We start from the raw sequence: 21,737 nt of genomic DNA on the forward strand, positions 1-21,737 counted from the left end.
ATGAGGTCCACAATGTCTGCACTAGACCAGGCAGGCACCCACCTCTTGAGGACCTGGGCAGGCTCCCGGGAGCCGCCAGCCTGGTCCTAGGAAGAGGCGGAGGGCTGGGTGGCAGCGGGTGGCTGGCTTGAGTCATGCCAAGTGCAGGGTCTGCTATCTGGGTGCTGGCAGGCTTGCACCTGGCACGGGCACCGTACCCAGCCCGTGCCCCTTTAAGGGCTCCGGGGCCGGGACGGGGGCAGACGAGTTTCTCTGGTGGTGCCCAGAGTGGCCACCAGGGCAAGCTGGGGAGGGCTAGCCTCCCACTAGTTCAAATTAAGTGGCTACACAGCCCTTAATTCAAACTACTTAATTTGAACTAGGCGTTAGTCCTCGTGGAATGAGGTTTACCTAGTTCGAATTAAGCGCTCCGCTAGTTCGAATTAAGTTCGAACTAGCAGTTTGCATGTGTAGCGCCTATCAAAGTTAATTCGAACTAACGTCTGTTAGTTCGAATTAACTTTGTAGTGTAGACATACCCTCACTGCTTACCCCTTTCTCCAGATCATTTACGAATAAGTTGACAAGGATTGGTCCCAGGACTGACTCTTGGGAGACACCACTTGTTACCCCTCTCCAATCTGAAAATTTACCATTTATTCCTACCCTTTGTTTCCTGTCTTTTAACCAGTTCTCAAACCAAGAAAGGACCTTCCCTCTTATCCCATTACCATGTAATTTGCACAAGAGCCTTTGGTGAAGGACTTTGTGTGACGTAGTGGGGGTAATTGCTGGGCTGTGGTGACCCCTGCTGTCTGGAGCAAGACCCAGCAGGGAAAACCTGGCTAGGCAGAGATAAGGCCAAACTGGTTGAACCAGTGGCCAGGCACCCCCCATGGAGAGGAACAAAGGAAGGTGGAATGCTGCCCTGACTGCGGGGGCAGGGCTGGAGGGGAATTTAGTTAGACTGTGGAAGAGCATGGAGGAGAGCCTAGGGGAAGGGGCTGGAGTTTAGGGGCCCAGTCTCCCCCATCTCAAGGGGGCCTGAGGCATCCTAGCCCAGTTCCTGTAACCAGATTACATCTGTGCTGCGCTGTGCTGGAGGAGCAATAAACCACCCTCAATTCCACTGGCTGGTGCAGTCTGTTTGTGCCATTTCGGGGTGCAGGAGACGGGGAACCCCCAACGCGCCGTCACACTGGTGTCAGAAGTGGGATGCACTGCACCCCGTGGATGAAGCTTCCAGCGGCGAGCGACAAGGCGCAGTAGAAGCAAGAGCCCTGGAGCCAGGCGTGCTGGAGACAGAGCGAAGCGGTTCCTGGGAATCGTGGGGCGCTGCAGCACTAGACTGGTGAGTCTGCACCGAGGGGACCAGCGGGCAGATGGCCTACGCCCGACTCTTGAAGGCAGAGCTGGTGGGGCTGTGCAGAGAGAGGGGCTTGCCTGTGCAGAAAGCAACCAAGGCCCAGCTGATTGCTCAGCTAGAAGAGAACGACCAGCCACAGGGCCAGGATCTTGTCCCCAGGGGAAGCAGCCAGACCCCCCCTGAGAGTGTGTCAGGCTCAGAGAGGGGGAGGAGCGCTGGAACCCACAGGAGAGATGAGACAGCTTCCCCCAGGAGGACTGCAAGCTGCAGCCCATCTAGGGCAGGGGCCAGCCAAGCAGAGCTGCGGCGGCTGGAGATCCAGCTGCGGATCAAGGAATTGGAAGTAGAGGACCGAGAGAGGGACCGCCAGGACCGAGAAAGGGATCGCCAAGATCGAGAGAGGCAGCGGCAGCATGAGCTGGCCATGGCAGAGCGGAGAACCGGCGGGGCACCGGCTGCGCCAAGTGCGGATGGGCCCCAGGGTCCCAGGACTGCCAGATGCTTGGAGAGGCCCGTGGTGGCCCAATTGAAGGACATGGGCGACATAGACGGGTTCCTCAGCTCCTTTGAGAGGGCCTGTGGACTGCAACGGGTTCCCCCAGCTGACTGGCTGCAGGAGCTCATCCCCGCACTGAGCCAGGAGGCGGCCGGAGTGCTCAGTCAGCTGGAGGACCTACAGCCAGGGGATTACAACCGAGTCAAGGAGGCCCTGCTGCACAAGTTCGGGCTGACCCCCGAGATGTACAGGAAGAAGTTCCGGGGGGTACAGAAAGGGCCACGGGAGACCTATGTGGATCTGGCCTCCCGCCTGGCGCAATACTGCCGCAAGTGGGTGTCTGGAGTCGGAGCCCAGACCGCAGAGGAGCTGCTCAAGCTGGTCATGATGGAGCAGTTCTATGAAGCGTGCCCACCCAAACTGAGGCTGTGGCTCAAGGACCGGAGACCAGAGAACCCCCAGGAGGCCGGGAGGCTGGCGGATGAGTTCACGGAGAGCCGGTCCGGGTGTGAACGGGAGTCCCGGAGAGAAAGGGAACCGCGCAGAGACCGGATCTCGGCTGAGCGACGGAGGGAGTCAACTACGGGGCGAGACCAAGGAACAGGTCGTCTGCGCCCCAGAGAACCAGCCAGGGCCTGGACAGAGACAGCCCAAAGCCTAACTTGCCAGCGCTGTGGGCAAAAAGGCCACAAGAGGGCTCAGTGCACCAGGTCCCGGGACCGGGGACTTTCCAGGGTTAACTGGCTGGGGCGGGAGGAAGGGCAGGCTGCCCCAGAGGCAGGGGCTGGCAGGCAAACCTCAGCTCAGAGAGAGGGGAAGGATGCTCAGTGCACCTCCCCTGGGAGGTCTGATTCTCAGGAGGCGGATTTCTCCGTGTACCGGGTGGGGGCAGGACGGCCCCTGCGGAGCGAGTGCCTCATACCCCTGGAGGTGGATGGTAGGAAGGCGACGGGCTTCTGGGACACGGGGGCGGAGGTGACTCTGGCCCGATCCGACATAGTGGCCCCGGAGCGGATACTACCCCACACGCAGCTGACCCTGAAGGGCATAGACGGGTCCCCGTTTAAGGTGCCTGTAGCCAGGGTGCATCTGAAATGGGGGGCCAAGGAGGGCCTCAAGGAAGTGGGGGTGCACCCGCACTTGCCCACCGAGGTGCTGATGGGGAATGACCTAGAGGAGTGGCCCCATGGATCCCAGCGGGCTCTAGTCCCTACCCGGAGCCAGAGCCAGCGGGGGGCCGACAACGTGGGTCCAGGGAAGGACTCCTGGCAGCGTCCTCAGGGTCCCATCCCAGTGGACACGGGGTCCAGCCAGGCTGGGACTCCGGACCTAGGCAGAGGTGGGGGACAGGTCCCGATCCCTGCCTCAGCAGCTGAATTCCAGGCTGAGGTGCAGGCAGACCCCTCCTTGCAGAGGCTGAGGGACCAGGCTGGCCTCCATGCAGCTCAGCCCCGGGGGAGAGGTGGCCAGGAGAGATTCCTGCGGGAGCGTGGGCTCCTGTTCCGTGAGTGGCTCCCCCCCAGGAAGGCGAGGGCATGGGGTGTCCAGCGGCAGCTGGTCGTCCCCCGAAAGTATCGCCTCAAGCTGCTGTATTTGGCCCACGATGTCCCCGTTGGGGGCCACCGGGGGATCCGGAGCACCCGGCTGAAGCTGCTCCAGCACTTCTATTGGCCAGGAATCTTTACAGCCGTGCAGCGGTACTGCCGGTCCTGTGACTCCTGCCAGAGGGGCGGGAAGGCCCAAGACAGGAGGAAAGCGGCTTGGGGGTCTCTACCCCAGATAGACCCTCTGGGCTTGCTGAGAGAGTTATGGGAGGGGAAGACCTCCCTGGATGGAGCTTCGGGGGTGGAAGCCACCCTGGTTGTCCAGAGAAGGCTCACTGGGCTCATGGCCCCGGCCCGAGAGACCCTGGCCAGAGATCAAGGCCAGCGGAAGGGTGGGTGTGACCCCCGAGGACAGGCCTGCGCCAGTCGCCCTGGAGCGGGGCGGCGAGTGGACAGAGGGAAGCCAGCTCATGTGGGGCCTTGCCATGGCCGGCCTGAGTCAAGGGGAGCACCCATGTCCCCGGGGCGGGTTCCCACGCAGAGGACCCGAACTTCCCTAGGTCACGAGCGGAGTGACCCTGCTCAGTTCGCTCTCGGAGGGGGGAGAACTGTGACGTAGTGGGGGTAATTGCTGGGCTGTGGTGACCCCTGCTGTCTGGAGCAAGACCCAGCAGGGAAAACCTGGCTAGGCAGAGATAAGGCCAAACTGGTTGAACCAGTGGCCAGGCACCCCCCATGGAGAGGAACAAAGGAAGGTGGAATGCTGCCCTGACTGCGGGGGCAGGGCTGGAGGGGAATTTAGTTAGACTGTGGAAGAGCATGGAGGAGAGCCTAGGGGAAGGGGCTGGAGTTTAGGGGCCCAGTCTCCCCCATCTCAAGGGGGCCTGAGGCATCCTAGCCCAGTTCCTGTAACCAGATTACATCTGTGCTGCGCTGTGCTGGAGGAGCAATAAACCACCCTCAATTCCACTGGCTGGTGCAGTCTGTTTGTGCCATTTCGGGGTGCAGGAGACGGGGAACCCCCAACGCGCCGTCACACTTTGTCAAAGGCTTTCTGAAAATCTAAGTATACTATATCTACTGGATCCCCCTTGTCTGCATGTTTGTTAACCCCTTCAAAGAACTCTAAGGGTATGTCTACACTACCACCCTTGTTCGAACTAGGGTGGTTAATGTACGCAACCGAAGTTGCAAATGAAGCCTGCGATTTAAATTTCCCGGGCTTCATTTGCATCTTGCCGGGCGCCACTATTTTTAAATCCCCGTTAGTTCGGACTCCGTGCCCGCGGCTACACGCGGCATGGAGTAGGTAGTTTGGATTAGGCTTCCTATTCCGAACTACCGGTACACCTCGGTCCACGAGGCGTACAGCTAGTTCGGATTAGAAGCCTAATCTGAACTAGCTACTCCGTGCCGCGTGTAGCCGCGTGGCACGGGGTTCGAACTAGCCGGCATTTAAAAATGGCACCGGCCGGCTTCATGCAAAAGAAGCCCGGGAAATTCAAATCCCGGGCTTCATTTGCAACTGCGGATGACTACATTTCCCCCTCTAGTTCGAACTAGCGGGGTAGTGTAGACATACCCTAATAAATTAGTAAAACATGATTTCCCTTTACAGAAACCATGCTGACTTTTGTCCAACAAATTATGTTCTTCTATATGCCTCACAATTTTATTCTTTATTATTGTTTTGACCGGTTTCAAGGATAGGTTACAAACCACAGATAATAGTTCAGCAATTTCCCATTTGAGTTCTTTTAGAACCCTTGGATGAATGCCATCCGGTCCCAGAGATTTGTTAACATTAAGTTTTTCTATTTGTTCCAAAACCTCCTCTAATGACACTTCAATCCGGGACAGTTACACAGATTCATCATCCACAAAGGACGGTGCAGATTTGGGAATCTCTCTAACATCCTCAGCTGTGAAGACTGAAGCAAAGAAATCATTTAGTTTCTCCACAATGGCTTTATTGTCCTTGATTGCTCCTTTTATATCTCGATTGTTTAGGGGACCCACAGGTTTTTTTAGCAGGCTTCCTGCTTCTAATGTACTTAAAAAACATTTTTGTTATTTCTTTTTGAGCTTTTGGCTAGCTGTTCCTCAAAATCTTTTTTTGCTTTTCTTATTAAATTTTTATACTTGATTTATGTTACTTTCTATTTATCTCATTAGGATTGGACTTCCACTTCTTAAAAGATGCCTTTTTGTCCCTCACTGCTTCTTTTACAGGGTGGTTAAGCCATGGTGACTCTTTTTAGGTCTCTTGCTATGTTTCTTACCATTTAGAAGGCGTTCTTGAGTTACTAAGCTCGGGCTATGTCTACACTACAGTTTTTTCAGAAAAAATGGCCATTTTTCCAAAAGAAACCTTCACTTACATCCACAGTGCAATCACGTTCTTTTGGGAAAAAATCTAAAGAACAGAGGGTTTTTTCTGACCTCTTTATATGAGGAAGAAGACTTTTTCCAAAAGAGCTTTTCCAGAAAAAGGCATGTTTGGCCATGGAAGAGGGAGTTTTTTTTAAAGAAGAGGAAAAAGGAAAAAGCAAAGGTGCCCTGGTGACCACTCCATTCATAGTAATCACAGTTTACATGTGAGATAGACTCCATTCAGCGTGGACGCTACCTTTTAAAAAAGTAGATCACTTTTATGACATGCTTTGGCAGTGTGGACGCTCTCTTTCAGAAGAAGTTTTTCCTAAAGATCTCTTCCGAAAAAACTTCTTCTGAAAGAAGTCTGCAGACTAGACACAGCCTCACACAAACAGATGGATGGACAGACAGACAGACATGCAAATGCTTTACCCATATATAGTGGGTTTCTTTGTTGTAAAGTAGGTTACAAACTTCTGCAAAACAGCAGTTCGGGGAGCATCTTTCTATGTCGTCCCTGTTACTTAACAACTTCATTTATGGCACGGAATCATTTTGCTTCTGACATGTTGGAAGAAAAGAAATGAGTGATAAAAACACAGGAATATTTCTCCCAAGTACACCCACAGTTTCTCATTCATTTTTCTCCCCTACTGATGGAATTACTAGCAACCTTTGCCCTAACCTGTCTTTTTTGTTTGAATGTGGATTTAGTGGGGATGGGACAAAATCAGACTCACAACGAGACACATGTTCAGGTTCAGTGAAATGGCTGTTCTAACGCCAGAATACAAAAGAATTGAAAACCACACTCTTTGCAGGTCCCTGGGGGGAAGGGCGCCAGGGGCCATTCATGAGCAATGCTACCCCATGGTGTCCACACTGCCCCCAGTGGTGGGGACTTCAAAATCTGGATGCCTGCTTTCCTTGGGGAATAGCACTTATTTCCAAATTGTGCTATTGTGGACACTCCAGTGCCATTATTTCAAAATAACTGCTTCTCAGAGGAATTTGAACTAATTACTCCCCACAGCTTTCCAGGGCTCTAACTCAACTTTGTGGGTCCTCATTAATGGATCCTGGCTTGGATTATTTTTTAGGCTTTCCCATACAGGCCATCCCCGCTATATGTCGCCCATTATTTTGAAATAAGGGATTTGTTAGGGTGGATGCTCCACCTATAAATTCAGCCTAAGAGGGGTTATTTTGAAATGAAGCCCTAGATTAGGCCAGGGCTAAGTGCCGTGCCCATGTGGACACCTTGAACGTCACAACTCTGGGGGCTGATTTACTGCACAGTGACTTGCCAGTGTCGACTTGGCCTTAATGCTAGTGAGTGTCCTGCTCGCTGTGGTAAGTTTTTGTTTTCTCCTTCCTGTTGTCTAGATCAAGTTTCAGGGAAGATGAAAGTTCCCTCCATTGGCCACAGCGCCAGAGCCAGCTCCCCTCTGCCTGGTTTTCTTGTTTTCTTCCTGACTTGTTATGTCCATAGCACAGAATCAGGTAGGACTCTGCTCTGCGTCTGCTGTTTCTTAGAGGATTTATTTAAGCCCCTGAAATGTCTAATAACATGCACAACTCAGAGTCAGTGGAACCTCTCACGGAGTGCATCTATGTTGCACCTTTATTTTGAGTCAACTAGCATTATTTTGAAATAACAATGTGAGCATCTATACAGCTACTCTGTTATTTCAAAATATTTTCCAATAACAGGTGGTTGATTCCAAAATCTGTAAACCTCATTCTAAGAGGAATAACACCTATTCTGAAATAGTTATTTCAAAATAAAGTGTGTGGAGACGCTCCACTTCTGCTATTTCGAAATAGCCCTCACCAGGGCCATTCTAAGTTATTCTTCTCCTTGTCTCCTGGGGCTCTAAATTGAGGTAGTGCATCTACACTAGGGCTACATGTACACTGCAGGGTTTTTTTTTCACAAGAAGCCTTTTGCAGAAAAGTTCTTGCACAAAAACTTCTTGTGCAAAAGTGCGTCCGGATCTCAAAGCACATTGCATAAGTGATACACTTTTGCGCAGGAGAGCGTCCATACTACATGGACATTCTTGTGCAAGAAAGCTCTGATGGCCATTCACAGAATGGCCATCGAGGCACCTGTGCTTTTTTGGATAGGCACTTTTTGCACAAGAAACCCCTGCAGAGCGTTCACACATGCCTTTTTGCACAAAAGCTGTAGTGCAAAGAGGAGTTATGCCTCATAGAAGGAGGTTTACTTACACTTGAAAAAGCCCTCTGTTCTCTTGATTGTAGATTTTCTAGTGTGAAAACACGCTTGAGGTATGAATTCTTTGCAGGGTTTTGTGCATAAATGGCTGTCTTTGCACAAAAACTTTGTAGTGTAGACATAGCCTAGGGGGACAACCTCAGACTGATTTTGAGACTTCCCTGCAGTGCAGACGTGCTAATTTGAAATAAACTATTTCCGAGTAACTATTCCAGAATAATTTATTTTGAAGCAAGTGTGAAGTGTAGACATACCCACAGGGTGTAAACTTAACAACACAGCAAGCTCCATGTAAGGGGGGGATGGTCCTGCTACTGTGGGGAGCTCTCCTGGCTTCTGTACTACCCCGGTGAAATGAGCTAGTGACAGAATCTGAGTCCTCGCTCCCACGTCTTTACCCAGGGCATGTCTACACTGGGGAGTTCTTGCAAAAGAACTCCCCTAATTTTGAAAACACAAGGTGAGCATCCACATTACCAAGCCTGTTATTTTGAAACAACAACGCCTGCTTGGGAAGAGGAAAGGGCTTATTTCAAAATAGTTATTTGGGGAATTAATTATTATTTTGAAATCACCTGGCAGTGTAGACACAACCCCAGCGGCCTCCCTGACCTCAAAGGCTCCACTTCAATTTCCCTCTGTGGCAGAGTCCTTGGAACCCAGCAAGGCTGGGCCCAGGGTTCCTGCAGGACTAAATCTAAGGGAGGGGCTGAGCTGTCCTAACTCCCGGTGCTGTCTCTGCACTGGGCACTTCCCTGACCCACTGAGCCATGCATACAGCTCAAAGCAAAGAGACGTTATTAAGCAGCAATCTATTAACAAAAGAATAAGCTGAAAAATGGGGAATGTTATAGGAAATCCCGTCACCCAGCCCCTGGCTGTGCCACAGGGATGCCATGGGTCAGACACTTGCTCTGGCAGTGGCCACATGCCTCAGGCTCAAGGGGTCAGGAATCTTCTCTCTGGTATTAGCTCTCTCAGCTGGGGTTTCCCTCGAGCCCGGCCTGCAAGGCCCGTTGGCTGGTGGCATCTCCACATCCCAGGTCTCTTCCCAGTAGCTCCAGGGAGTACAAAATACAGCAAACAAGACTGGTTTTGTGTGTGTCACTGGCTAAATGGACAAGATCTTCTCTCTGAGCTTTTCTCTCTTCTCTCCTGGGACATTCAGCAGCACAATTTACAGTGGTTGGACCTGACTGGCCTGTCACAGCCGTGGTGGGGGAGGACATCATGTTACCCTGTCACCTGGCCCCCAGGATGAGCGCTGAGAATATGGAGGTGACTTGGTTCCGGTCCGAGCTCTCCCCATTTGTCCATCACTATAGCGATGGAAAAGACCAGAACAAGCAGCAGATGCCAGAATACCAGGGGAGGACAGTGCTCTTGAAAGATGGTTTGACCCAGGGAAACGTTGCCTTGAAAATTTTCAGCATCAGCCTCTGTGACGAAGGGCGGTACAGCTGTTTTGTTCAAGATGGAGTCTTTTATCAAAAAGCCCTGCTGGATCTAAAGGTGGCAGGTCAGTAGCATGTGTCTGTATGTCTCCTGGGGATAACGCTGAGTCTAATGATTTCAGCATTTTTCCCATGGTCTGTTCCCAAGGTGAGTCATTTACTTGTACCAATTGTGGAGAAAAGTGGAGAAGGTGCCCCTGAATTATGACGCCTTCTTCCTCAAGAGTCATCTCACCGTTTCACCTCACACTTTCCAGGTGTAATAAATGGACCCAAACAGAGACACAAAACCCCATGTCCAATAGCCACACAGTTAAATCTAAGGCCTAGGAATGACTTTTTATTTCCTGAGATAATTGTCCAAATATGCAAATGCCTTTCCATGGGGGGGAGGGGGTTTGATGGCCCCACACTGGCTGGGAAGGGTCAATGCAGGCTGGAGGGAGCCTGGGCAGAGCCCTGGCCCATTGGGGAGAGGCTTTGAAAGAGCCGAGCAGGGTGCAGTTTGCTGGGACAGCCCTATAGAGAGAGCTGCCCACAGAGAGAGTCAGTGAGGCCCTGGCCAAGGAAAGTGCAGGGCCTGGTTCCCTCAGAAAAGGCACCGTCAGCAGAGCAGGGCTGGGCAGGCCCAGGGGGGCTAGAGAGGAAGGCTCCAGCCAGATCCCTCACCGGCGGTGGCCTTGCTACAAGGCCAGGAGGTGCAAAGGGCCATGAGGGAGGTGGCCCAGGGAGCGAGAGGCAGTGGAGGGGAGGAGAGGGCAGGACAAAGCCCTCTGCTGAAGTCTCTGAAGTTTGATCTTTGTGTGCCGGCTTCCCTGTCCCTTTCTGTGAAAAGCAGCAGCAGGGAAAGTGATACAGACTGATCAGTCCCTTCTCCTGTGGGTCTTTGTGCTCTGGCTCCCGTTTCCTAACATTGCAGAGTATCAGGGGCGGGGGGGGGACAACGACGATGGACTAGTCGATAGTGCTAACTGGCAGGATTCTGCTTATCAGTCAGTCAACTAGTCGCTGACGTCCCTAATCTGAAAAAGAGAACCACGTGACTTACTGCCCTGGGATGCTTCTGAGGGTGTGGCCAAGTGGGGGCGCTGCCTGCTTTGTAACTGCGTGTCCCCCTGTTCCATGATGTGTGATTCCCACTGACTCACCCACGTATATTAACCCAGACACCTAGGCTCAGCCTCCCAGGAGGAGAGACAAAGGGAGGGAGGTGGAGACAACACCAGGTTTTGGGGGAAGGGGCAGTTGCTGTCTGGGGCTGGAATCATGAGGGAGACAGACTAAGGTGGCTGGCTGGGAAACATGAGGGGAACAGCCTAAGCTGAGGGCTGAGGGCTAGGGGTAATGGACCCCTAACCCAAGAGGTCTGAAGCATCTTGGCCCTGAGTCCTGTAATTACATCTATGCTGTGCTGTATCCTGGAGGAGCAATAAACCCCTCTCTAGTCTGCTGCTGGTGGAATCTGTTCTTGCTGTAAATGGGGTGCAACATCGGGGAACCCTGACGCCCTGCCACAGAGGGTCCCTTGCTTTCTGGAGAACACAACACATAACTTGGAGGAGGAATTCATCCTATGTTGGGCAGTTCTCTACTGATTCTCATCAGTCAGACGGTTGAAGATTGTGATGGGGTGAAGGTCACAGACAACACCTGGGGGTTCCTCCCGGGGGGCTGACATGGCCACTGCCACTCGCCTTCCCGCTCTCTGGGGCTCTTCATTGCCCAGTCCTGCTGAGCCAGTTCCCTGGTCTCCTGCAGCCAGTTAGGGAGGTCATGTGACCTCCTATTACCAACCACTGCTAAGACTTATAGACAAAAGGCTGTTTGTATATGATTAATTAAAAAAATTGAGACACCCAGCATTGGAAACACTCTGAATGGCACATTGAAACCATAAAGCCATTTCATGCCCCATATGCCTAATTTCACACATAAGAATGATACAGACACCAAAATAAGATATACGGATCCAGGGGATTATGACATCACATTGCAGCCAGGGAGGTTGAGGTTTTGGACATTAGGAAAAGCTTCCCAGCTGTCAGGGTGGTGAAACACTGGAATAAACTGCCAGGGGTGGGTGGGTGGGGTGGGATCTCCATCTCCGGAGATATTTAAGAGCAGCTCAGACAGACATCTGTCAGGGATCATCTGGTGCTTGGTCCTACCATGAGGGCAGGGGACTGGACTTGATGACTTCCTGAGGTTCCTTCCAGTTCTACTGTTCTGTGATTCTGTGAAGATTGATAAGTTACATGAGATAATTTGTCCAAAGCACTTTTGTGTTAGTCATATCTGTGTCCAAAATCCCATTGTCTAGAGCATGGGAGGGGGAATCCATCATGAAGATGATCATGCTCAAGTAGGTGTCCAGATATTTCTCCCCTTATGCTTTAGTTCTGCATATGCAGGGCCAAGTAGAAGAGCTTCCATAATCAAAGCTGTGACATTTCAGCTAAAGGCACATTTGAAAGGCAAGCATTATTTTTCTCTGTTTTTTTTCTCAGAAGCTGCTAGTGCTAAATTAAATGATCAATTAAAGGGTTTCCTATAGTCCCAAAAATTCATGTCTGTGTGGATCTTAGGAGGGAACAATACTGAGAAGAAAGCTTTCCATTCCCTCCATGGAATAATTAGTTGCTTGTTCATCTACTTCCCTGAGTCCATGGACATTTGAGAATAAAGGGGAAGTTTAATTTCTTATTTTCTAGGCTCAATATATGCATAAATCAAATGGATTTATGCATTTGTCTCTAGCTTTAGGCTCTGTTCCTCGTGTATCAATTGAGGATTACCAGGATGGAGGGATCCGAGTGGAGTGCTGGTCAGCTGGGTGGTACCCAGAGCCCGAGGTGGTGTGGAGAGATCTCAATGGACAGGCCTTTCCTTCAGCCTCTATCACAAATTCCAGAGAAGCCAATGGACTGTATAGAATAGAAACTTCTATCATTATAACGGAAAATTCCAGTCGGAACTTGTCCTGTTTGGTCAGGAACACCCTTCTCAGCCAAGAAAAGGAATCAACATTATCTTATATATCAGGTCAGTGACCATCAAAAACCACATTCTGAGCAGCGACAGAAAAAAAGACAACATGAAGGTTGTGGTACATCCTACTTGCTTCCTTTGACTTCAAAGATTTTGAATGTCTCACCTGAAACCCGTAACTGTATTTGACTGAAGAGTAAAGGGAAGATGCAGGAGACAAACAGCCAAACATCCTTCCACTCCTGCACAGATGTACGATTGTTAGATATTCTTTTGGCTGTTTAGCTTATCCCCAAGCCGGAAAAAAGCGGCAGCCATGTAAATGCAAATGCCGCGGGGGATATTTAAATCCCCCGCGGAATTTGCAATTCTGAAGTCTACATTAACATCCCTTTTCCAGAAAGGGGTGCTAATGTAGACGTAGCCATGGAGTCATCAGAGCTGGGTCCCTGCTTCCTGAGTCATGTGGATGCCTCTGGGCTTGTGTTTTTCAGATCCCTTTTTCCCAAAGGTGAATCCCTGGATGGTGTCTCTGGGAGTGACTCTGGTGGTTTTGCTGGGCTCCTTTGCCCTGAATGTTTATCTCTTCAATATCAAAGGTAAATGTTGGAGCAGGAAATGCAGGGACATTCCCAAGGGATTTTCTTCAAAGCAGCGCACAGGGACAGATCTGACACTTGGCCTGGCATGATGGGAGCTTAGAACCACCCCACCCCCGCAGCACAGGGCTGGAAATGCCACTGAGGATCCCCTCTGTCCGTGGGCTAATCGTCAGCAGCAGTCCCAGGCTGCAGGCTCAGGGGACGATTCCCCAGGACCTGATGGCAGCACTGGAGGATGGAGTGAAAAACTCAGTCCACTGCTCTGGGCCATCCCCACCCGCCTTTGCAGCAGGGCCAATTGCGCCAGCTGGGCCTCCCCCACCCAATGCCACAGAAAGGAGCCAGGAAGCCCAGGCCTGAGCCTATGGAGGTTTCATTCCCCCTCACTCCGTTGTGTGGGTGGGTTGTGCCAGACACAGGCTTGTCTGAAGTACAGCCGGCCGGGTGGTTTGCACTTACGGGCACACAGGAAGGGATGGGATTGGAAGGAGACAACCAGAGAGCCAGATCACAGCAGGTATGGCAGAACAAGGAACAATGGTCTCAAGTTGCGGTGGAAGAGGTCCGGGTTGGATATTAAGAAAAACTATTTCACAAGGAGAGTGGTGAAGCACTGGGATGGGTTACCTAAGGAAGTAGGTAACCCATCCCTAGAGATTTTTAAGTCTTGGCTTAACAAAGCCCTGGTTGAGTTGATTTAGTTGGGATTGGTCCTGCCTAGGACAGGGAGCTAGACTTGATGACCTTCTAAATTCTCTTCCAGCTCTATGGTTCTATGATTCTTTGATCTGCATCCTGCTCCGTCTTCCCTCTCCCCATTCTCCGGGGTCACTCCCATCTGTCTCTGGTCTCCCTTCCCACATGGCGCTGCCAGGCCTGATTTCTATCCTGAAAATCCCTTTTTGCTAATCAAGTGCCGTGCACCCTTGTGCTGCACTAGTGCTCCCTGAGAAACAGCCAATGGGCTACTAAATAAATGAGGAAAAGCACCCAGAACCGTTTGGTCAGTCCCATTCTTCCTCTTTCCATACATGACATTTTCTACATGGTCATGTGCTTGGAGCAGCGTTGGGAGGAATGGGGTGTTTCCCGGTTCTTTTGGAAGATTTGCTATTAACATTTTATAAAATAGGGGGAGCTTAAGGTCACATCTGTGCTTACCAGACACTTGATGCTCTGGAGGTCGATCTTCTGCTGTTTGATTTAGCATGTCTAGCATAGACCCATAAATCACATGCTGAGGACAGCACCAGGCATGGCTTATACTGAGCACTGTAGAGAGACAGCCCCAGAGGGCTGAAAGTGAGCTCTGACTCCGAGGTTGTATGGCTCAACATCAGCTGTTTTATCTCTAGCAATCTGGGAAGTTACCCAGGTCCTGGTGATATGTCTACACTTGCAGCCTATTTTGGAATAGGGCTGCAAATGTAGGCATCAGAATTACAAATCAAGCCCGGGGTTTCAATATCCCATTCTTGATTTGCCTTTTTTTTTTTTTTTTTTTTTTTGAAATTTACAAGCCTGGAATAACTGCCCGTGTCTACATGCGGCAGTGAAACAGGCGTTCAAAATAAAGCCCTATTTCAAACTACCTGTTATTCCTCCTGCAATGAGGTTTAACAGGTAGTTCAAAATAGGGCTTTATTTCGAATGCCTGTTTCACTGCCACTTGTAGATGTGGGCAGTTATTCCAGGCTTGTAAATTTCAACCAAAAAAAAAAATGGCACCCGGCTGGGAAGATGCAAATCAAGCGTGGGATATTTAAATCCCGGGCTTGATTTGCAATTCCGAATGCCTATATTTGCAGCCCTATTCCGAAATAGGCTGCAAGTGTAGACATACTCTATGAGTTTCAGTCCAACCCTGGGTAGAATGTGGAAAGCACTTACTGTAAAAAGTATTTTTATTTTGGGGAAATGTGTGATCTGAGAACAGCAGAATATTGAGATGTTGCTCTCAGCCTTCCCTTTGTGTTAGAGCTTTGGGCCCTGCCTGTCAGCCCTGACACAGACCCACGGCGCAGGCAAGAGAAGGGGGAAATTCAACCTTTTTGTCTTGGTGGGATGCATCAAAGTCTCCGTCATTCTAACCATTCTAGGGCCAGTGTGAAGACTCTTCCTGTGATGTACTGGAGGGGGTGCAGGGGCCCTGGCTCACAGCCACTCTGCCTGTACAGGCACCGAGTGGTACAGAGGGTCTTGCATTAGCCTTGCACAGCCCAGGTCAATTTCAGCCATTGTGTGCCTGACTCTTGGGAAGTGGGATTTCCAAAGCTGCCTAAGTGATGTAGGGACATCGGAACTTCTGTGCCCTAGTCACTTAGGCAGTGTTGGAAACCCCACCCTGCATGTAGATTCTGGAAAGAGAAACCCCCCCACTAATCATTGATTCCTTTGTCCTTGTTTTCTAGAGAAACAGGCAGCAGAACTCAGTAAGTGTCATTCTCCTCCTCCCAACGTGTAAATCCTGTTGTGCTAAGGTGCGTCTGCACCACGGGGCTGTGTTCCAATTGGGGGTTTGTCTTGGTTTTTTTGTCATTTTTAACATATAACTTTAGAAATGAATGGTGATCTCAGAGTAAGCAGGAGAATTCTCATGCCAGAAGGTCACTTGTGAGAGTATTCTGAGGTACTAACGTGTTGCTATTTGAATAGAAGTTGAGCCTTCACCTTAGTTCTGAAAATGTAACAAAATAAAATGACATAACATGATGTGAAGCATCTTTTGGTCAAGACAGATGACCAGTTCTGGGGTGTGTGGTTCTATGACTAGTAAGAAACTCCCCCCCCCCCCATTCTTGTACATTTGTTAGAATAACCCCTCTAGCCAGAGGATTCAGCAGCAGGAGTGATTTCAACAGGAGCAGAAACTTGCTTTAAATAAGTTTTCTCCGCTTGTTTGTAAATGTAACATGTTTGCAGGCAAAGTTTGATTGTAGCTTGCTAGGACTAATTCCACAGGCAATGGAGATGTTTGAAATACAAAACAATCCAACTGCAAGGCTCATGCAGTGTTTGTGAAGCTTTCTTTTTTTTTTTATTTATTCGACATTTCTAGTAGAATTTGTGACTTCCAGCTGCCGCACTGTCTTACTCTGTGCAATGATGAATCCTGTGTACATCGAAGGGGTGGGTCACCTCAGGGTAGAAATTGTAGGGAGACCAGGCAGGGAAGGAAACAGCCAGGCATGGCCCATATGAATCCTGCCCCTTTTCTCTAGCTCCTTACTGCCCCGCTAAGACTCCCCACCCCAATCCAACCCCTCCCGCTCCTTGCTCCAGACCTCTCCTGGACTCCCATCCCCCATCCAACTCCTCCCTCTCCCTCCCCCCCCCCACCGACCCATGACTGCACCACTCAGAGCACAGGGCTTGGTGGCACCACAGCTGTGCTGCCCAGCCACAGCTGCCCTCATACTGCCAGGAGCCCAGGGCAGGTGAGTTGAAGAGCGGGGACGGAGGGGGAGGGGAAAGAAGGGAGGGGGATGATGGCTCAGCTCAGGGCGGAATAGAAGGGCTGGCGGGGCGGGAGGGGCCACAGGCCGTGGTTTGCTCTCTCTGAGATAGAGCGTGTACTTCCGTCACTCTCAGCTGGGTGTCTCTGCTTGGTTTCAGGCTGGAGAAGATTGGCATTCCCTATAGAAGAAGGTAACTGATGTTAATGGTTTGTCCGTGTTCAGATGTTCTCTCCCATGTGAAAATGCGGCTCCTTTGCCATCACTGCGGGAGCAGGCTGGGGCCTGAGATTTCAGGGCGTCAGCACCAGCAGCTGCAGTTCAAAGATGCCGTCAGGTCGCGACTCTTCTGCCAGGTGGTGCTGGCAGCAACCAGGGGCAAGTTCAGTGTCCAGGTGGGAGAAGAGCCAAGTGGGGTCAGGCACTGCACAGCCCAACTGCCCATCCAGCCCTGTCTCTGATCCTGGGATTTGACACCCCTGCCCCCTCCTCAGCAAGGGAGCTTCAGTCCAGGGTGAGCTCACCTCCCTCAGGGCCTGCTATGTCCACTCTGTGGTCCTTCCCCCACAAGGAGCGTAAAAACATTGCATTGTCCCACACCACATGTGCAATGTCAGCCCAGCTAGTGTGTCAAAGTGCATGATGTGCAGGGGGGAAACATCTCGGTGCAAGGCTCAGATTAGCCACAGCCACAAAGTTTGTATTAAACGTCAAAGGTGCAGAATCAGCAAAAACCCAAACTTAGGTGAATCTATGTAACAACATCTACACTGTATTCGGGGGCACCCCTCATGCAACATTCCCCAGAGGGCTGTGCAAAGCAAACACACCCCTGAGTGGAGAGCGCCCATCAGTGCCTGAGAGCAGGGGGCAGGTGTCCCCTAGAAAATACAGCCCAGGGGGCATCCTGGAGTTACTTTCCCGGCTGCACTTCTCACCGGGCTCACTGAAGTGCCTGGCAACCCAGCCCAGAACTGACCGCAGCCAAGCTGCTCCATCCCTGGGTATCTCGGAAGGGGGGAGCTCTGTGCCAATATGAAACAAAAGACAGAACTATATAGCACTTTAAAGACTAACAGGATGGTTTATTAGGTGATGAGCTTTCGAGGGCCAGACCCTCTTCCTCAGATCAATATGTGAAAGAAAATCGGCACAGAGTGGTTGACACTTTACATATGGGTTTAAACAAAGACTCTAATTTTCTCATCCATTACAAAGATAGCTTCCCCAATTATCACCCCTAAAGTCCTTACCTCACAGAAACTTCCCCTATTATCACCCCTATGTTATTACCTCACAGATACTAACCTTCCCCCCTTACCCCCACTCTGTTCTAAAATCTGATTTGTTAATTTCACGTGTTCATTTTTTTGATTATATCACTTTGGTATATATGGTTGTGCCAATTTTCTTCCACATATTGATCTGAGGAAGAGGGTCTGGCCCACAAAAGCTCATCATCTAATAAACCATCTTGTTAGTCTTTAAAGTGCTACATAGTCCTGTCTTTTGTTTCAGCTACACCAGACTAACACGGCTGCATTTCTATCACTGTGCCAATATGGTCTGTGACTGAAGTCTGTCCCGCCCCAGCTTGTGACGAGTGTGAGGGAGGCGAAGGGGTCCAAGAGGGGAGTTTCCCTTCCCCCCAGTGACTGAGGGGCTGTGCCCAGCATGGACTCTGGGGCACTCGGGGACGTTGCTCTTTCTCCTGCCCCCGGCAGAGGACCCAAGAGTCCATGGGAGGGTCCCTGCTCTGCCGGGGGAAGGGATGGATCAGACCCCAGAGTACCAGGGCCCGGGGCACAGACAGGGGCGGTCCTGGGCCCATTGCAGGCAGCTGGGGAGCTGCTGAGAGCAGAGCTCTCGTCCTGTTCCCCTTTTCCTCTCCCCCCGTGTGAGCTCAGCTTCTCTCTGCATCCGCCCAGCCCCCGCTGGGACCCCCCTCAGCTCCCTGGGCCCCTCTTCCTTCTGTCACCCCTGAGTCAGCCTCCTGCCATGGCTGGGACAGAGACACCCCCGTTCCCTCCACACTGTGCCTGGGCACCCCCAGTGCAGGACTCGCCTTGTTCAGCCTCTTCCCACCCAGCCCAGCTGGGGCCGGTCCCTGCCCCTCCCTGCTGGCTCTGCGGGGTCTGGGCGCTGGGCCGGAGGCTGAGCAGCCTGGTGGTGGCAGGTCGGAGCTCGGCCCAGAGCCCCAGTGCGGCGGGAAAGGAGCCGAGCCCAGACGTGCCATGCGGGGGAGACGTGTCACAGGGGGAATCACAAACCCTGCCCAGAGGCAGCTGGGACCCAGGGACATTTCAATGGGGAGGGGCCTAGCCGAGGGCAGGGCCTGGATTCAGCCAGCCCTGACCAGGCAGTTTCCATCCCGTCCCTCTGGGGTCCCCGGCCCAGAGTCGCTTGTCCCTGGCCCAGGGAGAGGGGGGCAGATTCCCAGTGTCAGGGCCCCTCTGACCCCTTCTCTCTGCCACGGCCCCTCCCTGCCGGGGAGTGAGCTGCCCCTTGGGCTGGGCCGAGACCTCAGGGCTGCTCCCCACTCAGAGCCGGGCGCCCCTGGAGGCAGGAGAGTCCCTGAGTCACTGCCCAGCTGCGGCAGATTCTGTCCCTGACCCCTTCAACATCCCCCCCAGGGCCGAGCTCTGCCCCTCACGCTCTGATTCTCCCCCAGCCAACGTGACTCTGGATCCAGACACGATGCAGCGTGACCTCATCCTATCGGAGGATGGGAAACGTGTGAGATGGGCAGACACACGGCAGCCACTGCCCGACACCCCGGAGAGATTTGACATTGTGCATTGTGTGCTGGGCCGTGAGGGCTTCACCTCGGGCAGACTTTACTGGGAGGTGGAGGTGGGGGATGGGCAATTCTGGGCTGTGGGGGTGGCCAGAGAGTCTGTGAGCAGGAAGGGATGGATGAGCCTCAGCCCCAAAGCTGGGAGCTGGGCTGTGGGGCAGTGGGGGGATCAGTTCCAGGCTCTCACTGACCCTGTGACCTCCCTGCCCCTGCACCCCCCCAGCAGGATCCGGGTTTGCCTGGATTGTGACCGGGGCCAGGTGACATTTATCGATGCTGGTACCAAGGCCCCAATCTTCACTTTCCCACCAGGCTCCCTCCCAGGGGAGAAAATCCGACCCTGGATCTGGGTGTTGGACACAAAAACCAAGCTCAGACTGTCTCCCTGACACTAGCCACTGTAGCCTCATACACCTCAGTCTCTGTAACCCTGGATGATTCCCCAGTACCCAGCCCCTGGCTCCTTCCTCTCCCATCACAAATCCAGAGAAGAGAGGTGGCAGAAACCTACTGTAGCCCCAGGGAACAGGCAGTCCCTGAAGAGGTGGGGGCTGTGCAGGGGACAGAACTAACACCTGGGCTGGACACAGGTGGAGGTGCGGGAGGGGCAGGGGAGGGACACAGGCAGGCAGGGGCAGGGGCAGGGGCAGGGCCGAGCGGGCATGGCTGGTGGGTTAGGAGAACCTGCTCTGTGTCGAGGGTCGGCTACAGCCTGGACACACACAGAGCTGGAGCTGCTGATGGAAATGAGACTTTCTGTGGCAGGGGGGAGTCACCTCCTTTCCCAGAGAGAAACCTGGGCGCCCCACATGCTCCCAAAGTCCAGTGGTCAGGGCCTCCACCTCGCACGCTTGGGTTCTATAGCCACATGCCCCTTCCATGAACCCCTCTCGGCTCCCCCCGTGTCCCCTTATGCATCTTTGGTTGGTGAGGACTCAGGGCCAGAGGTCCTTGGATGGGATGGAAGAAGGCCCCCGGCTTGCTCCAGTGTCCACACTCTTGCTCCAGTGTCACTGCCAGGGATGGAAGCGACTAGACAACACTCTGATAATACTCAAGGAACGGATAGAGGAGGTATCTGAGCGTTTAACTACCAACTTTGGAAAATGATCGAAGACAGGAGAAATTCCAGAAGACTGGAAAAGGGCACTATGTGCCCATCTTTAAAAGGGAAATAAGAACAAACCAGGAAACTACAGACCAGTCAGCTTAACTTCTGTACCAGGAAAGATTCCAGGTTCCACCGGGCCTAGGCCTCTGGGGTCTAGGACACGCCGCCCGGCAGGGACATCTCTCCCCACCTCACTGTATGAGGTGATTTCGGCAAATCCGGTAACACTATTGCTTACTGTTGGAAGTTTAGCAACCAAGCTCGCAGGCCCATTAACAGGCCTAGACAGGCACTTCAGCGTGAGCACAGTCAGACAGGGGGAAGAAAGGGTCACAGAGAGGGCAGCTTGAGCTCATGTCTTTCCTCAGGCCCAAATCTCTAGTGAAGTCGCTGAGCTATATGTTTAGAAAAGCAGGAAGCTTGTCTAAATGCCCCAGGACATTTAAGCTTAATACCAATGTGGACACAAGAACAAATGGATATAAACTGGTTCGTAGGAAGTTTAGACTTGAGATTAGATGAAGGTTCTAACCATTAGAGGAGTGAGGTTCTGGAACGGCCTTCCAAGGGAAGTAGTGGGGGCAAAAGATCTATCTGGTTTCAAGATTAAACTCGATGGGTTTATGAAGGGGATGGTTTGATGAGATAACATGATCTTGGTAACTAATTGACCATTCATTATCACTGGGAAATAGGTCAATGGAGGGATGATAGGAATTACTATAGAGAACTTTCTGGGTGTCTGGCTGGTGAGTCTTGCCCACATGCTCAGGGTTTAGCTGATCGCCATATTTGGGGTCGGGAAGGAATTTTCCTCCAGGTTAGATTGGCAGAGGCTCTGGAGGTTTTTCGCTTTCCTCTGTAGCATGGGGCACAGATCACAGCTGGAGGATTCTCTACATCTTGGGGTCTTCAAAGTATTTGAAGGCTTCAATATCTGAGATATAGGTGAGAAGATTATTCTAGGAGAGGTGGGTGAGATTCTGTGGCCTGAACTGTGCAGGGGGTCAGACTAGATGATCATAATGGTCCCTTCTGACCTAAAAGTCTATGGGCTCGTCTACACTGGCCCCTTTTCCGGAAGGGGCATGTAAATTTCACCAGTCGTCGTAGGGAAATCCGCGGGGGATTTAAATATCCCCCGCGGCATTTAAATAAAAATGTCCGCCGCTTTTTTCCGGCTTTTAAAAAAGCCGGAAAAGAGCGTCTACACTGGCCCCGATCCTCCGGAAAAAGTGCCTTTTTCCGGAGGGTCTTATTCCTACTTCGAAGTAGGAATAAGACCCTCCGGAAAAGGGCACTTTTTCCGGAGGATCGGGGCCAGTGT

The 21,737-nt window shown here is 51.9% G+C and overlaps 1 protein-coding gene across 2 annotated transcripts; it reads left to right on the forward strand.

Moving 5' to 3' along the window:
- Positions 1 to 7,164: 7,164 nt before the first annotated feature.
- Positions 7,165 to 19,745, forward strand: LOC149522177 (butyrophilin subfamily 1 member A1-like). 2 transcript variants are annotated; one of them, XM_089770554.1, is made up of 7 exons: positions 7,165 to 7,264; positions 9,175 to 9,522; positions 12,215 to 12,499; positions 12,940 to 13,044; positions 15,459 to 15,479; positions 16,663 to 16,695; positions 19,174 to 19,745. In XM_089770554.1, the coding sequence occupies exons 1-7, from the start codon at positions 7,165 to 7,167 to the stop codon at positions 19,686 to 19,688; spliced, it is 1,407 nt and encodes a 468-aa protein (XP_089626680.1). In that variant the 3' UTR covers positions 19,689 to 19,745. The 2 variants fall into 2 exon arrangements, with proteins under 2 accessions (XP_089626680.1, XP_089626679.1); XM_089770553.1 differs by lacking the exon at positions 15,459 to 15,479 and having other exon boundaries at positions 12,940 to 13,050; positions 16,639 to 16,695.
- The last annotated feature ends 1,992 nt before the right edge of the window (positions 19,746 to 21,737 follow it).

The sequence above is a fragment of the Pelodiscus sinensis genome, chromosome 19 (genome assembly GCF_052426305.1).
Source record: "Pelodiscus sinensis isolate ZL-2025 chromosome 19, ASM5242630v1, whole genome shotgun sequence".
In the NCBI taxonomy this organism is placed as follows: Eukaryota; Metazoa; Chordata; order Testudines; family Trionychidae; genus Pelodiscus; species Pelodiscus sinensis.

Coding starts and splice junctions, on each gene's coding strand:
- LOC149522177 (XM_089770553.1), top strand. CDS start 7,165: ATGAAAGTTCCCTCCATTGGCCACAGCGCCAGAGCCAGCTCCCCTCTG. Junction 9,523..12,214: donor GCTGGATCTAAAGGTGGCAG/GTCAGTAGCATG, acceptor ATTTGTCTCTAG/CTTTAGGCTCTGTTCCTCGT. Junction 13,051..16,638: donor CTTCAATATCAAAGGTAAAT/GTTGGAGCAGGA, acceptor CGTCACTCTCAG/CTGGGTGTCTCTGCTTGGTT.